At 53.8% G+C, this 15,287-nt stretch overlaps 6 protein-coding genes across 6 annotated transcripts; 3 read left to right on the top strand and 3 right to left on the bottom strand.

The window, feature by feature from the left end:
• Positions 1–173: 173 nt before the first annotated feature.
• Positions 174–4,072, top strand: QC762_701990 (uncharacterized protein; the record flags this gene model as incomplete). The annotated part of the gene is made up of 2 exons (XM_062893060.1): positions 174–2,807; positions 2,908–4,072. Exons 1-2 carry the CDS (start codon positions 2,476–2,478, stop codon positions 4,070–4,072), a joined length of 1,497 nt encoding a protein of 498 aa, XP_062739112.1. The 5' UTR covers positions 174–2,475.
• On the bottom strand, positions 399–1,789 carry QC762_701980 (uncharacterized protein; the record flags this gene model as incomplete). Its single annotated transcript, XM_062893059.1, has 2 exons — positions 1,362–1,789; positions 399–1,299 (listed from the first exon to the last, which is right to left on the bottom strand). Exons 1-2 carry the CDS (start codon positions 1,448–1,450, stop codon positions 399–401), a joined length of 990 nt encoding a protein of 329 aa, XP_062739113.1. The 5' UTR covers positions 1,451–1,789.
• Positions 4,073–4,411: 339 nt separating the features above from the next.
• On the bottom strand, positions 4,412–5,925 carry QC762_702000 (uncharacterized protein; the record flags this gene model as incomplete). Its single annotated transcript, XM_062893061.1, has 2 exons — positions 4,412–5,427; positions 5,481–5,925. 2 exons carry the CDS (start codon positions 5,923–5,925, stop codon positions 4,412–4,414), a joined length of 1,461 nt encoding a protein of 486 aa, XP_062739111.1.
• Positions 5,926–6,772: 847 nt separating this feature from the next.
• On the top strand, positions 6,773–8,895 carry THI6 (thiamine biosynthetic bifunctional enzyme; the record flags this gene model as incomplete). Its single annotated transcript, XM_062893062.1, has 4 exons — positions 6,773–7,430; positions 7,496–7,631; positions 7,681–8,074; positions 8,125–8,895. Exons 1-4 carry the CDS (start codon positions 7,142–7,144, stop codon positions 8,893–8,895), a joined length of 1,590 nt encoding a protein of 529 aa, XP_062739110.1. The 5' UTR covers positions 6,773–7,141.
• A 396-nt stretch (positions 8,896–9,291) lies between these two features.
• Positions 9,292–10,330, top strand: QC762_702020 (uncharacterized protein; the record flags this gene model as incomplete). The annotated part of the gene is made up of 4 exons (XM_062893063.1): positions 9,292–9,448; positions 9,513–9,528; positions 9,623–9,676; positions 9,734–10,330. 4 exons carry the CDS (start codon positions 9,292–9,294, stop codon positions 10,248–10,250), a joined length of 744 nt encoding a protein of 247 aa, XP_062739109.1. The 3' UTR covers positions 10,251–10,330.
• A 709-nt stretch (positions 10,331–11,039) lies between these two features.
• QC762_702030 (uncharacterized protein) lies at positions 11,040–15,039 on the bottom strand. The gene is made up of 2 exons (XM_062893064.1): positions 13,594–15,039; positions 11,040–13,540 (listed from the first exon to the last, which is right to left on the bottom strand). Exons 1-2 carry the CDS (start codon positions 13,784–13,786, stop codon positions 11,838–11,840), a joined length of 1,896 nt encoding a protein of 631 aa, XP_062739108.1. The 5' UTR covers positions 13,787–15,039; the 3' UTR covers positions 11,040–11,837.
• Positions 15,040–15,287: the final 248 nt, after the last annotated feature.

The raw sequence follows: 15,287 nt of genomic DNA, 5'->3' as shown, positions 1-15,287 counted from the left end.
ATATGTTGGAAATGCAAAAGGTATGAATTAGGTGGCATGGATTGGTTGAACTTGTAAAGTCAACTGGGCGGGTTCGGAGGAGTGTAAGAAATGTGTCGAAGGGATTGTGTGGATGGGATGGCGCATCGTGCCCCTCTTTCTCAGTCTCGAAATCGACCGATAAAAAGCTTAAATTCCTGTCGCCATCCCATACATCATGGGAAGAGGCGAGTGGAATAATGTCAAAAGTGACTAATTCCGCTACTACCAGAACGCCGTTGCTGACCAAGACTACCTATACGAAATTATATTGCCACAACGCCATGGTAACGTGCCAATGCATCCTGCCTTTTTACCTTCCCACCCCGTGGTCCATTTCCAACGTTGCCAGTTCCTACCAAGCTCATCGAACCAACACCTCATTCGCGACCCGTCCCCTTATCCCCTGGACACCGCTGCCTCTCGAGCTTCATCTCCATGATCATGGTCAACTCTGGGCAATATTGAAATATCTTCTTCCTTTGCTCAGGCTGCTTCCAGACAGCATCAGCAATGTTGTTGCCGCCATCACGAACATGGTAGCCCATGGCTCCCTCGCGGTAGACGTCTTCTACCGCCAGAGCCTCTTCAACACCCGACGCAACCTTGGCGCCCGGCAAGACATAGACGCGCTTTCCAAACCACTCGTCCTCGGGGTCGCTGTCGTTCAATCTGGCTTGGAAGCTGAGCACCCTCTTGATGGTTGACACACGTCGAAGTGACAGACCGCCATTGCCCGCAAAATGATCATCTGCCCTCCTCGGTGCGCCAACAAAGTCCCAATCCAGCCAGTCGTTCAAGCTGTCCTCGGAATTGGCGCACAAGATGCTGTCGGCCTCGTACTTTAACAAATATTCGACGCCCGGCAAGAACTCGTCGTAAAATCGGATATCCGTCAGTGTTCGAAACACTTTCTCCTTGGAGTCAATCTCCCAAGGCTCCGGCAGCACCATCAAGTCCAGCTTCCCGATGATTTGGCGGTGTTTGACGGCCGCCGACTCCTCCATGCCCGTTACACTACTTTTTGAGCCTATGAAGACAAAGCGCCATTCAGGGGGCACCACGTTCATCATGTACAAGATGTGCGGTACAAGATGCGGCAGTGGCCTTGGCTCGATTATGATGGCGACTTTGGACGCATTGTATGCCTCAGAAACCTCCACCGACGTGTCCCAGTCGACTTGGATGGATGGTAGCTTCAGGAGCGCATCGTTTAATCTCGCCTTGAACGTCTCCTGAATCACTGGCTTGTAGTGCGGAAACAGGGAGGCAAACCACCAGCTGAATGGACCGGATTAGCAGGCTGCTCAGGTTTGGCAATTTGAATGTGGGGATAAGCTCACGTCAATGCCAGGGAAACCAGCAGGAAGACCTTGGTTCGCGTAATGGTGAATGGGCCAGGAAACGCGCCTGATGTCAGCGATGTCGCCATGGTGAAAATGTGATGTCGTCGCTGGAAGTTTGGGGCCGGCGGTGGATAAATCCTAGGTCATGATGGGATGGGAGATATGATCACGACAGTACCAACAACGGACTCACTGGTTCATTACAGCGAGGTGTGTCAGATGCGAAGGGGAATTGAAGAAATTCCAAACGAACCGAGATGCAGGCTGACAGACAGGGAGAGGCAAGAAGTGGGATGCAGGTACCTTGATGGTACATTCCGGAGGGGGACCAACCACTCACACGCTGCCGGTGGTCTTCCCCGACTTCGACTTTCGGAATTGCACCATCAGCCCTCTGAAAGCCCGAATTGGTGCCATTAATAAGGGATCCTGCAGATCATCCCCAGCACTGATGACGGGAGGACAGCGCCTCTTCATTTATGAATGCAGTCTTGGCAGGTCAGACCGCGTTCCTGGGTCAAGTCTAGCTGGAAAAGGCTAAGTCATTAATGGATTGTTTTCCTCAATGACAATGATGAAATCACCGACGGCTTTTTTCTCACCAACTGAGCATTGTGGTACAAAAGCAGAACCGAATTGGCATCGGACCGGAGTGCTCGGGTTGCCAGACATGACATTTGGTCGCGCATCGATAGCCTGTCGACCACGAAGCAATCGAAGCTGCGCCGCTCTGCATCAACTGCACCTAGGCTCTCGTCAGCCATTCCGGATTGGGTCGGAAAGCGGGAGAGCCCTCAAGAGTACCAACCAAGTACCGCTCACCAGGCTCTCAGCTGAACAGAAGGATCGCAGGGAGGGGCGAAGGGGGCGATCACATCCCCTTTTTTTTCCCTTGTAATCAGATACTGCAGTAGATAGCGCGTGTCAGACATTGCATTACTGCTTCTCTCCCTCCGACTGACGAGAGATCTGTCTATACCACGCATCATCATCATTATCATCACCACGTACGGGTTGACGACCATCTTTCCGCCGAGATGCTATAGCGCGATCGGCTTACTGAGGGTCCTCTCCACTGCTACGGTGCCTTGAGAGCCGCCAACAGCGAACAATGGACAAGCTTGCGCAGACCCTGGACCGGGTACGCGACTTTGCTTCAAATTCAAGTGGCGGCCCGCGCATGGTTAGGTTTAGAGAATCCACCGCCGAAGCGGTATCATTTCTCGACAACCACACTCCTCGCGCGGGGAGCGTCAGAGAATCCGCCTCCGGGGCGGTGTCCTATCTCAACAAACACTTTGCAGAGAAGAGAACGGCGTTCGGGGAGCTGAATTTCAGCGAGAAAGTAGTCATGTCATGGCAAAAGGGGAAGCTGCTAGGGAGCGCGCTGTGGGGGAGGACGAGCAGGCGGATGCGATTGATGGGAGGAGTGTTTGTTTTCTTGTAAGTGCAGCGCAATCCGTTCAGTATCACCACCATCACCACCACCACCACCACCACCACCACCAGAAATTCTACTAACACATCACCACCACCATCACAGAGCCCTCGCAACCTACCTCTCCCACCTAGCCATCGAATCCTCCCTCATCACCCTCCCCTCCATCACCCTCACCAACCAAAAACACCACTACCAAGTCCAGGCAAGCCGCTACAACGCCTCCAAGGTCGCCCTCCTAATCGAAAACCGCCCCGACCCCATCCTCGCCCCCCTCATGCTCCACTTCATGGGCGTGGTCCCCCCCGACTGGCGCTTCCGCTTCATGGGCTCGTACGAATCCGTAGCCCACATCAACAAATCCTCCGCCATCCGCTCCCAGGTCGCCGCGGGGAAGCTAGACCTGACTTACATCCCCTCCAACATGACGACGGGATCCCAGGAGGAGATCTCCCGATTCTTGACCAACCGCTGGTTATACGAAGTGGTCCTCCAACCAGCCGAATGGCTGCTCGTCTTCCAGACCGACTCCATCCTCTGCGCAAACTCACGAAGGAATCTAAACGAATTCTTGGAATACGACTGGGTGGGTGCGCCCTGGTCGCCGAATGCTCGGTACGGTGGTAACGGCGGGCTCTCACTTCGCCGTGTGAGCGCCATTGTCGAAGTCCTAAAACACCAAACGCGAAAAGACGGCTCCGAGCCGGAGGATGTCTGGCTTTCTGACAGGCTGGGCCACCGGATCGGAAATATGATGGCCAACGGCAGCGTGTCGAGTGCCTTTTCTGGGGAGCAGCATTCGGGGAAAACGGTTGATATCAACAACCCTGACCCTGCCTTGACTGCGCCGGCGCCGTTGCTGCCGGATGAGGAGCTGCCGTCTAACGGGACGTTCCCTGTAAATGGTACCGCGGGGGAGCCGGTGAAGCCTTATACTGAGGGGGTCGATGACTGGCGGCATGGGTTTTATGAACCGATGGGGTATCATACTGGGGGAGGGGGGAAGTATCTACATAGCAAGGTGTGGGGGACGCCGGAGTTGAGGAAACATATTTGGGATTATTGTCCCGAGGTGAAGATGACGTTGAAGATGGATGCGGCCAAGTTTATGCCGGGGAATTGTAACCCGAGGTGGAAGAGGGGGGAGTATTTGGAGAATGGGGAGCAGGTGGATGTGGAGGAAGAGGGGGAGGGGGATGAGTGGGTGATGGATACGGAGGTGATTGATGGGAGGGAGTATCCTATTTTGAGGGGGTTGACGGCTTTTTAGGAGGTTGGGATGGCGGGTTTTGGTTTGGCGTTGGGGGTTTGTTTTGATACATGAGAATTTACAAAACCGTGAACGGTGCAACATTTTGGATATTTGCCGGGAAAAGAATGCTGTTAAACTCTACTGTGAAGCTGTCTCATGACCTGACGTTCGTTGTGGCTTCCTGCTTGTGTGACATAGAAGTCGGTCGCCCTGGCACCACCATAGGAGGATGCAGCCGGCCGAAAGGATTGACCAGGTCTTCAACCGCAGCCAGGGATTTGTCTGCTCAGCTTAATGTGAGATATACGCTTCATCTACCCCCTTCTCAAAAATCAAAACCTCTCCATCACGTCCACCTCACGACTTCCTCGCCCCAGGCAGTATAAAAAACGTAGTTATACTCCTTGCAGCCACCTGCCCACTCACCGTCCCGTCTGCCCCCAACGTCGCCGGCGTGCTCGCCGCATTCCTAGTATTATCCGACACAAAAGCCTGCGCATAAATCGGCGTCCCCCCCCCACTAACCCGAATACTCACATTCACCGCACTCCCCGTGGTAGAAATCACCACGACAGCAATCGTCCCATCCTCGTTCCGAAACGCCGCCGTCCTCACCCCGCTACCCCCCGACGTACCAACCCTGACCGCCCCCGGCCGGACATACCTGCTCCAGTTGGCAAACGCCCAGAGCCTTTTTGAGACTTCATAAGTGTTTGTCCTGTTGTCCACCCGGATGATCTTTTCGTTGGTGTTGGGGTTGGGCCACTGAACCCCCTCCCAGTAGAGGTACCCCGACGCGTTGTAGCTCACGACCGCAGAATACACGTTATTCGCCCAGGTCAAGCCCTCCCCTGCACCGCCGTTGCTGTACCAAGACGTCGTCCACTGCCCATTCAAATCACATTGCTCAGAAAACCAAACAGGGTTCCGACTATTCATCGGGCTTGACGGTCCACCAGTATAAGTGTGACTCGTCACAGTCTTGAGCCTTCCTTCTTGCCCTTGAGAGCGAATCGAGTTGATCATGTTGACGGCGCTGCCCCAGCCCATCGTCTCGCAGCAGGCGATGCCGAGTTGGCTGGTCAGGTTGGCGGCTTCGAGGGTTGGGTAGAGGATCTTGATAAAGTCGGCTGCTTGGTTCCCGTCTGATCTCATGCTCGCGTAGCTGGCGGTGTAGTCTGGCTCGTTGAGGAAGCCGAGGTGGGTGATGGGAACGCCCTCCTGAGCATAAAACTTGATGTAAGCTACCAGGTAGTCGGCGTAGGCCTGTCGCCAGTCTCCGGATGAGCATGATGCTCCCGGGACCCCACAGAGGGTGCCGCCGTTGGCGTCGTTGTTGTTTGTTTTCATGTAGCCTGGGGCTGACCAGGCGTCTGGGAAAGCGTTAGAGACCGCGGGAAAGGGGGGGAATTAGGGGTGTGCTTGCTGGCGTAGATCTGCTTCACGCCGTATTGCTGGACGGCTTGTTGGGATACCCAGAGCTGGCCACTGTCTTTACCGTCCCAGACATACTGGGGCGTAGCTCTTGGGCCCCCCGGATTGCGAGGGGCGATGGTGTTCATGAAGTCGGAGTTGCTGTTGGGTGTGGAGCCAATGCCATTGCGGAGGATGGTGAAGCCTGCTCCGGTGGTGCGGTTGAACAGGAGGTCGAGGAGCTCCTTTTGCTTGGTCTTGTCAGACATGTTCGTGATGAGATTGGCGCGCTGGAAGGCGAGACTGAAGCCGAAGCCATCCATTTTCTGGAAAGTGCGGGTGAGGTCGACGGTGATGGTGGAGGACTGCTGGCGTGGACCGAGGATGGTTGTGCCAGGGGCAGCAGCGGCGCCGGTGATGGTAGCCGCAGCTGTGAGGAATGTTCCGGCGAGGCGCATCTTGGCTGGCCTTTGGGGGGAGAGATGGTGGGTGTGGTAACTAGGATTGTCGTCTCTCGGGGGGAAGGGGATTCTTTACGGTTTTATACATGATGCATGTGTTTGCCATGTGCTCCGAATTTTGTTCTCTTTTGACCCCCCCCTCTCATCGTGGTGCGTTTCTGGGGAAGTCGATATTACCTTGTATAAGGCATATTAATTGCCCGTCTTCCGGCATGCTGTACTATGAGCACCCGTCTGTGCTATGAACTCTTGACATATGGTATGATGAAGCTGTGTTATTTGGTGGTCTGTATTAGTCAGAGTTGCTAGTGGTGTCTCTCTCAGATACAGCCAAACATTGCAATGGCTTTTCTACCAACCTGGAATTCAGCTGCTCCAACAGCCAACACCACGAAACTCACGATCTTTCAACTTGGAGTTCCCCATCATATCTCGATATGATCCAACATCTTGGCTGGCACGCTCTCCGCAGGACTCTTAGAGTGCCATGCCATGTAGTAAGCTGTTCATGACCCAAGAAGCGGTTAAATTCATTTTCTTCGCCCACGAAGGAGGGCAGCTCCCTCCACATCCCCCGAGTTTAACCAGGTACTACCCACGGTCGCCAGGTTGGAAGGCAAGAGGGCAGGAATCTCTAAAAGGAGTCAACGTCCAAAATAAATGCCCGAGGCGGCAATGGACGCCTCTCGGAATTAAAACTGCGGGGTGCATCAGTGCACTTTCGTCCGGCCTCGTGGGCATAAATGACTTGACGTATCCTGTTGCGTGGTTACATATCCAGAGTACCCGTCCGTCCGGGTGTGTGGGAACGGGCGTAGAGTGACAAGGTCGAAAAGGGGTAGTGACATATTGGAAAAGGGGAACTACATCCGGCATGTGCAACCCTAACCCTTGAACGAGCCTTGGGGAAGAGAGTGGAAAATGCTTGATAGGAAGTAAAAGACACTGAACTGTGAGAGATTTGATGATGATTCTCGAGCAAAATTAGCAAAGAGCCTTTAAGGAGCTGTATTGTCAACTGCAATGCCGTGACTACCGCCGCCAAGCCGTCTCGGAAAGAGCCAGATGTGACGCCACTTGAAGCGCTCTCTTTCTCTCTCAAGGCTCAAAGTTTGACCCCACTCAGTCGGTCACTTACTCACTCACTCACATCCCCAACCGCTCATCTCAGCCCGATAATCTCACAACTGTCATCCAATCTTTTGCTTTCACGATGCCGAAACCACACGTCAACTACCACCTTTACTTGGTAACTGACTCCACACCCGCCGTGCTCAAGGACCCATCCCGGTTTTTTGATGTCGTTGAGCAAGCCCTCCGTGGAGGGGTGAGCCTCGTTCAGCTTCGCGAAAAGACGGCCGACACGGGCGAGTTGGTGTCTATAGCGAAGAGGCTGCATGAGTTGACCAAGAAGTATAATGTGCCTCTTTTGATCAATGATAGGGTGGATGTCGCGCTGGCGGTGGGGTGTGAGGGTGTGCATATCGGGCAGGATGATATGGGTGAGTTCTTTGAGGCGATATCCTTCTCATCTATTCGGTTGCTGACTTCGGAATGACAAACACAGATTTGGAGACGGCCAGGAAATTACTCGGTGACGACAAGATCATCGGAGTAACCGTCAGCAATGTGGAAGAGGCCCTCATCGCCTGCAAAAACGGAGCCGACTACTTGGGTATTGGCACCGTATACGCCACTCCGACGTGAGTAGCCTCCTCTTCGACTTGATCGTAGACTACTGACAAAATAAAGGAAAACAAATACCAAGGCCATCATCGGTGCCGCCGGAGTTCGTGAGATCCTCGCCGCCATGGAGACGGCCGGCTACTACGACAAGGTCAGAACCGTCTGTATCGGCGGTCTCAACAAGTACAACATCGCACGTATTATGTACCAGAGCCGGCATGTTGATGGCAAGCAAGGGTGGCTCACCTTGAATGGTGTGGCTGTTGTCAGCGCCGTCATGTCTGCCGATGACCCTGAGGAGGCAAGCAAAGAGCTTCTGACGCTGGTCAAATCATCCGACAAGTTCAGGGGCAGCAGTCTGATGGGGGCTAGAGCGAGTAAGGGGGTGTTGGAGGTGGCGGGGGATATCATCAAGAAGGTGCATGAGGCCAAGCCATTGACGCACAATATGACGAATTTGGTATGTTTCCAAGCACATTCTGAGGGGAGATGATACTGACGAAGGGGCAGGTGGTACAAAACTTTGCTGCAAATGTCGCTCTGGCAGTCGGTGGCTCACCCATCATGGCTAATTACGGCGAGGAGGCTGCCGATTTGTCCAAGTTGGGAGGTTCGCTGGTGGTCAACATGGGCACCGTCACCCCCGAGGGGCTGCTGAACTATTACAAGGCGCTCCAGGCTTACAATGTGGCCGTTCAGCCGGTTGTTTTTGATCCTGTTGGTGCAGGGGCAACTTCAGTTAGGAGGGAGGCCGTCAGATCCATCCTCGCCAACGGCTACCTCGACGTCATCAAGGGCAACGAAGGCGAGATCAAGACGGTCTGGGGCGCGGTGGACGGCGAGCAACAAAAAGGCGTCGACAGCGTCGACAGTCTCACACCCGAAAACAAACTCGACCTTGTTGTGAAGTTGGCCAGGAGGGAACAGAGCGTGGTAGTGATGACTGGAAAGACGGACTACGTCAGTGATGGATATTCGGTTGTTACTGTCGCCAATGGACACGAATATCTGGGTCTTGTCACGGGAACGGGGTGCACACTTGGGACGGCGATCTCAGTGGCCTTGGCTGTGCACCATAAAGAGGACAAGCTATGGGCTGTGGTCACGGCGATGCTGCATTTCGAGATTGCGGCCGAGATTGCCGCTGAGAGGGAGGACGTCAAGGGGCCTGGGACCTTCATCTCGGCCTTCCTGGACGAATTGTACAATATCCGGACTGCCACTGTGAGTGGGGACATGAAGTGGTTGGAGAGGGCCAAGGTGACGGTTACGGACCTTTAACCGCAGGGCCAGGATGTAGGATAATGGCTCCATTCAGGGGCTAAACATAACCCTAACCCGGTGACATTCTACAAGTCGACTTACACGATGATGAGAGCTCTAAAGCCCTTCATGAAGTTACCCCCACTTAACATTTCCACATGTCACCAATTTTGAGATCGCCGCCCCTTTTTATGCGGGGAAGGAAGGCAACCGGCATTGTCCCACCCCCGGAATCGTTTACCCCAACGTGCGTGCGTGTTAGTGTTGCGCCGCCGGCCGCGGCCGTCCCGCATGCTCGGCGTCGGTTCCGTTGCCCCGCTCTTTCTTAATCCTGTCATCGATCCGATGCTCCCTTTCCTATTTCTTTCATGGCTGGACAATTGAAGTCATCATATCTTCTGATCTCATAATAATATGAGCTTGCGAGTTTGCTTCAAACCGACAATTACACCGACACTCGGGAGACAATTTACACCTTTAGCTTCAATCATCTCAACTCAGGCGAGATCGTATTCTATACTCAACAGGGCGACCATGTCTTCTCCTGCTCCGGCGCCGCAGAGGCGGTTTCGTATGTTTTACTCTTGAGACCCGTCATGAGGGAGCGTGTTGCTGATGATGATGGATTGATGCAGAAAACCCAGCTGTTTTGTATGTTAATTGCACATTACTCTCCCGCCTCATCTCTCATGAAGATGGCTATCGCCCACCCAGTTCTCACAATCGACTAACTCAACCACAATAGCGTCTGCGACATCCAAGAGAAATTCCGCCCTGCCATCCACGAGTTCGACAAAGTGTAAGCACCCCCTTCATCTAGTTATGTAGCAAGTGATACTTACACCCCCCAAAATAGAATCTCCACAACCTCCAAACTCCTCCGCGCCTCCACCGTCCTCTCCCTCCCCGTCTTCGTCACCACCCAAAACCGGTCCCGCCTGGGCGACACCGTCGCCGAGCTCAAACCCCACCTCGCCCGTACAACCGTCAAGGCCGATATCGACAAAACCCGCTTCAGCATGTTCATCCCCCCCATCCTCTCCGACCCCGTCTTCTCCTCCCCCGCCCAGGTCGCCATCGTGGGCATCGAGTCCCACATCTGCGTCACTCAAACTGCGCTCGACTTGCTAGCGGCAGGACATAAAGTCTACGTCCTGGCAGACGGCGTCAGCTCGACAAACAAGGAAGAGGTCCCCATCGCGCTTGCGAGGCTGAGGCAGGCCGGGGCGGTGGTCACGAGCAGTGAGAGCTGGATTTACGAGCTGATGGGGGATGCGGCTGTGCCGGAGTTCAAGGGGATTGTGAACCTGGTCAAGGACACGGGGAATGAGACTAAGGGGGCGTTGAGGGGGTTGGTGGGGAGTAAGATTTGATTTTTTTTGGGATTTTGAATGAAGCTATATATAGTTGGGTAAATAAGCGCGTAGATGAAAGCAATATATCCACACATGAGGTTGTTTGTCTCTATCTCTCTCTCTCTCTCTCTCTTTTTATTTTTTTTTTATTTTTTTTTTATTTTAACAAGTGCCAGATGTTTTGCTTTGAACGTGTCAAGGCTTGGACTATCAGTCTCTGAAGGCTTCTTCGCTGGGGCTTGGGGTGGTGCTATCAATCGATCAGGTAAAGTATGATAAGTAACGCACGTGGCGGTTTGTGAACATAGTGTTGTAACCAACTGCAGTGGTTCCTCTCGACCTGGCCGTCGTTCGAGTAGATATGCTGTTGGGGGTGTGGAAAATGAAGACAGTGCTGATTGTCGAACGAAATGTAAAGGAGATGGACGCCCGCTTAATCCGGCTTATAAACAGACTACGAGCAACCATGAACTTTCTTGCGTTTCGGTACGGATATACTATAAACAGATGCCTATAGCAAGATATTCATGGATGACGAACTAATTGCTCTGTTTTATAACGAGGTATGCCGGGTTCCCCAGAAAAGCTGCCACGTGGACATCAAATGCCGAAAGAGTCCAGCCTTCTTAGCTCCTACTCTCTCCGCGGGACCACTATAGGGAGGTTTTGATTGTCAAGAAGAAGGTAAATAAAGCTTATACACGGGTTTCATCTCTTTCATGTGCGAGGATGAGATATCATGCTTTTTCACGGGTTGAGCTTGGACTTGGTTCTCATGAAGCTCTTTGAGCTTCCTTCGTTGGGATTGCTGATACCATCCATTATAGAACATGACAAGTAGCTGTTTATAGAAATGGCAAACCAACTTCAGTGACTGCACTGGGCCTTTGACCAAACAGTCCCAGTAAACCTCCAGCTTGTAGAAATACAAGATCCTACCTCTATCCCAATCGACAAGGTGCATCAACGGGCAGTGGGCGTCGACCGAGCTTTGGCCTTGTGCGTGTGATGGTATATGGGTGCATGATAACAATGTTCCACATGCCGGTTCTTAGGATCGTCCTGGGGAATTGTATGGGAGGATGGGAGTGAATTTGGTGGCATTGGATGAGATGTCTGATGGTATCAAAAAGAGCTATGACATCTCCCGCGGTCTAGGTACGTACCTGGAATTTCCATGCTTCCACCTATCCGGCTGTTTTGGAGAAGCGGCTCGACCTTGACAGACACACCACCTGGGGCCATAGCTGTTGAGATGGATCTGGGAACTCTACAGAAGAGAACGTGGATCATCAGGCGCAACGGCCTTCGTTCAGACTGTTTTATTTTTGCTTTTCTGCTCATAACTATCGTAGTTACTACTGCCGCTGCAAGCTCAATCACCCAGCTAAAACCACCGCCGGTGCTGCCTGCTACCCCAAGGCGCACTAAACCCGGGCATTCAAGGCCATCCATTAGCAGCCAGTTTATTGCCCTTGATCTTCATCTGCCAAGCCAACCTCCTCATTATCCTCAGCAGCTCACAACAATCCTCTTCTTCTCCTTCTTCTTCTGTTTCTTGCCCTTTCCCTGATGCCGGCGAGTCTTCTTCCGAACGCCTTTCTCCTAGTCAGCAGCGGCCGGGGTCTTGGGCTTGTTGGATGCGATCCACGAAAATGCCGACGCGCTTCCAAGAGGGTTGTTGGCTGTCCGTGGAAGAGAAGGCGTCGTTTTACCCGCGTCATGGTGACTACTGGTGGTAGGTGTGGTGATTGTCGACGTGGACGCAGCCGAGGAGACCCTCGTCTCCGAATTGAGGCTGCTGAGAGCTGGGCCGCTCATGCTGCGCTTCGACATACCCCAGCTATTCATACCAATGGGGGGTTGGACGTCACTTTGGCCCTTGCGCCGTTGCTCGTTTCCTGAACGTGCCGTCGGCGCTGGCTCATATGCCGCTCCTGTTCGTGTCGAGGATGAGGTGCTGCTGCTAGCCTTGGGTGGTCGAAGCACCTTCATAGAGCGCGTGCGGGGTGCTGGCTGGTAACCACTCAAGGGAGTGCCGTTCTCAGAAAGCCCTACTGCCGTCTGCCGCCAGGGTGTTCTGATAGCAAGGCTGGGCTCGCGGCGTGGGGCATCGGTTGTTGCGTGTGAATCCTTTCCAGACGTTTCCCCGCTCGTCGATTCCAGGTGCTGCTTCTCACTCTCCGCTCCACTCTCCGACGCGGTACTCGTCGCCGTCACAGGTTTGGACACAGGTTGGCTCGGCTGCGCGGCGGGAGACACTACACCCTCAGAACCACCCCCCATAGGCTTGGATACTGGACGCTCCGGCTCCGCCGCCACCTTGGGAGAGCGCTTTGCCGTTTTGTCACCAGCAACAAACTCGGGTGCGGCAGCGTTGAGCTTCGCCTTGCCTGGAAGCAGGTTGGCTGTAGTCAAATGCTTGAATACGGCATCGTCCTCGGGCCGCACAAACGGAATCGAAAGCTTGTTCCGGTCATTGCCGTACAGAGTCATGCAGTTTTGGGACAGCAACAGGTCGGCACTGAGAAGCCGCAGCGTGTGGCTGCCGATGAACACGCGGATCGCTCTTTTGGTCTCGGGGCTGTCTTGTTGGTCCATGCCCGTGACTTCAAAGTTAGCTGTGATACTAGGCAGCTGTGATGCAGGACTTCCGCCGCGGGAGTTGGACTGGGTAACCCGGGCCTCAGCCAGAAAAACTGGCAGTGTGATTCTGTGAACACCATCCACATCCCGATGGATGTTGTTGACCAGGTCCAGATCTCGAAGCAGCGAGTACTCAACCGTCGATTTTTGAGACCCAGTGCACACCACGGCATACAACAACCCTTCGGACGTGAAGTCGGTCGTGATCCAGCAGCGGATAATGGAGGGGGCAGAGCCCAAGACATAAAAAACGGGTGGGGGCTCGGGGATATCTAGGGGCGACTCATCGTCGTCACGGCCCCCAATCACAAAGTTAGTATCCAGTCCGAGACTGCTAGCTCTCCCAGAAATTCCAGAGTGGACCGAATGTCCAGCGGAACTATGTCTGCCATCCGACTTGTGAGAATATGTCCGTTCCAACTGGTGTCCTCCCATCCCGCTCGACGGACGTATGGGACCAAAGTCGTTGGAGTGGCGAATGGCATGGCCTCCAAAGCCGGCACCGTGCAGGGCACTTTCGTCGAACCGCACGCTATTGGCCCGCGAAGCAGCCCCTCTGCGTATCGGTTCGTCCTCGGCATCGAGCTGCAAAGTGCCTAGCAGGGTCTGACTCTGTTCGTCGTCAATGTCGCTGAAGTCGGCCGACGGCATATGGGTGGGCCCTATCTCACGATTAGCATTATGTCTTCCCGACTGTTTAATCATAGACACTGACCATGCTGAGGCGTTCCCCCAAGCACGCTTGGAAAGGGAGGATTCCAGCATGACTTCAAGGCCGCATCATCAGCCTGACGTTGCTCAATGAGCCGTAGCCGTTCCGAGTGATGGTGCTGTATGTTCTGAACACGCTTCAGCTCCATCTGAACATCGTGGAACTCTTCGCGTGAGACTATGAAGACCGGCTCCATGCCCAGACAAGAATGTAGAAGAGACTCTGAGAGGATTCTGAGAATCGAATGGATTCGTTCTAGCACGCAACAGCCGGCGGGGGGAGGGGGGAGAAGGGGAGGGGGGGGGGGTGCGCGGGAGGAGGGACCTCAGACAGATGTCGCTGGGCAAATGTTTTCGAGAAAATCCGGACGACAGAAACAACTTGATTTGGGACTCGATCTTTTTGTGGTGTGTATTTGGTTTATTTGCTCGACCTCGATGCTTGACCTGCTTCAACTATCGAGGTCCTCCGCCCCCCGCATCCCCCGAGGCTTCCAGGTAGGATGAATTCCGGCGTTTGACTGCTACCGTCGATACAGTGAGTCGTTGACAGCTACTAGTTCGACGTCGGGAGTGCTTGCTGGTCCGTCGAAAAGTCGGAGCGACCGTAGGGGGAATCCGGAACCTACTCGCTAAAGGGAAGGTAAGAAATGGCCAAGTGGTGATCGGATGGACACTTCGAGAATCGTGGGTCAGAGGTCACGGTGGGAACACGATGGGTTCGGAGAGAAAGTGGTGCTCAGATGGTCCCTGTTCAAGAGCGGCAACGGTGCAAATGAAGGATTGTGGGAGATCGGGGGACACGATGCGTTGGAGGTGTGCACAATCGAGAAAATAGAGTTGCAGATGTGAGCTCCCGCAGATCAGCGAGCCCAGAGAATGCAGAGAGAGGAAACACCAGGCAGGAAACGATGAGGTGGTGTTTCGAGGTACGCCGCCAGATCTTGTCGCGCGAAACAAAGAGGCACTGCCGGTGGTGGATGGTTGGGGAATGCAGGGGGCGTGTTTTCGTCGGTCGTGGTTGTGGTCGTGGTCGTGGTTTGGTGATTATTAATGGACCCCTTCTGGGTTTATTAAAAGTACCGTCGAAATCAATGTTCGGTCTGGGATGCTCGGTGATGGTGCAGAGGGCAGCCAGCTGAGAGAGGGCAGTGGTTCAGGACACACAGTTGATTTGCTTTGCTCAGAGAGTCGCCGTCAGGGCCAACAAGGTCCAATCAGTGGAGGTTGTGGAGGTTGGGTCGGCTTAAACAACAACAAACTGCGGCGTCTGAAAAAGTGATGGAAGGGAGGAGGGACCCTAAACCATTTCCAGCCCATGACTAAGCTAGCTGTCTGTGCTGAAGAAGTCTAAAGTAGGTAGAGTTACTTGACAACACTGTCCTGAATGCTCCCGGCACGCACGGTTCTTTTCTCTCTGCAGGATCCCGTCAAGTTTGCTGTAGCGATGCTTGAGTTAGCGGCTTGGTTCTGTACTGGATTCTTCACCAGAGGCCGGCACTGTTCGTTTTGCGGATAAACATAACGTGTGATGAGATTGAAAGCAAAGAAAGTACCTGAAGGTATGTACACGGTACCCACCCTCGCCAAGGTACCATTCGAGAATGTCTTGGCAAGACTTTATCTGGTGGACCCCCCGCCGTTTCCAGGGTCTTGTCCATTTGAGACCTGTGACAGGATTGATAGGATACAACGGCA

The sequence above is a fragment of the Podospora pseudocomata genome, chromosome 7 (assembly GCF_035222375.1).
Source record: "Podospora pseudocomata strain CBS 415.72m chromosome 7, whole genome shotgun sequence".
Taxonomy (NCBI): Eukaryota; Fungi; Ascomycota; class Sordariomycetes; order Sordariales; family Podosporaceae; genus Podospora; species Podospora pseudocomata.
This window is presented reverse-complemented; position numbering and strand designations above follow the sequence as displayed.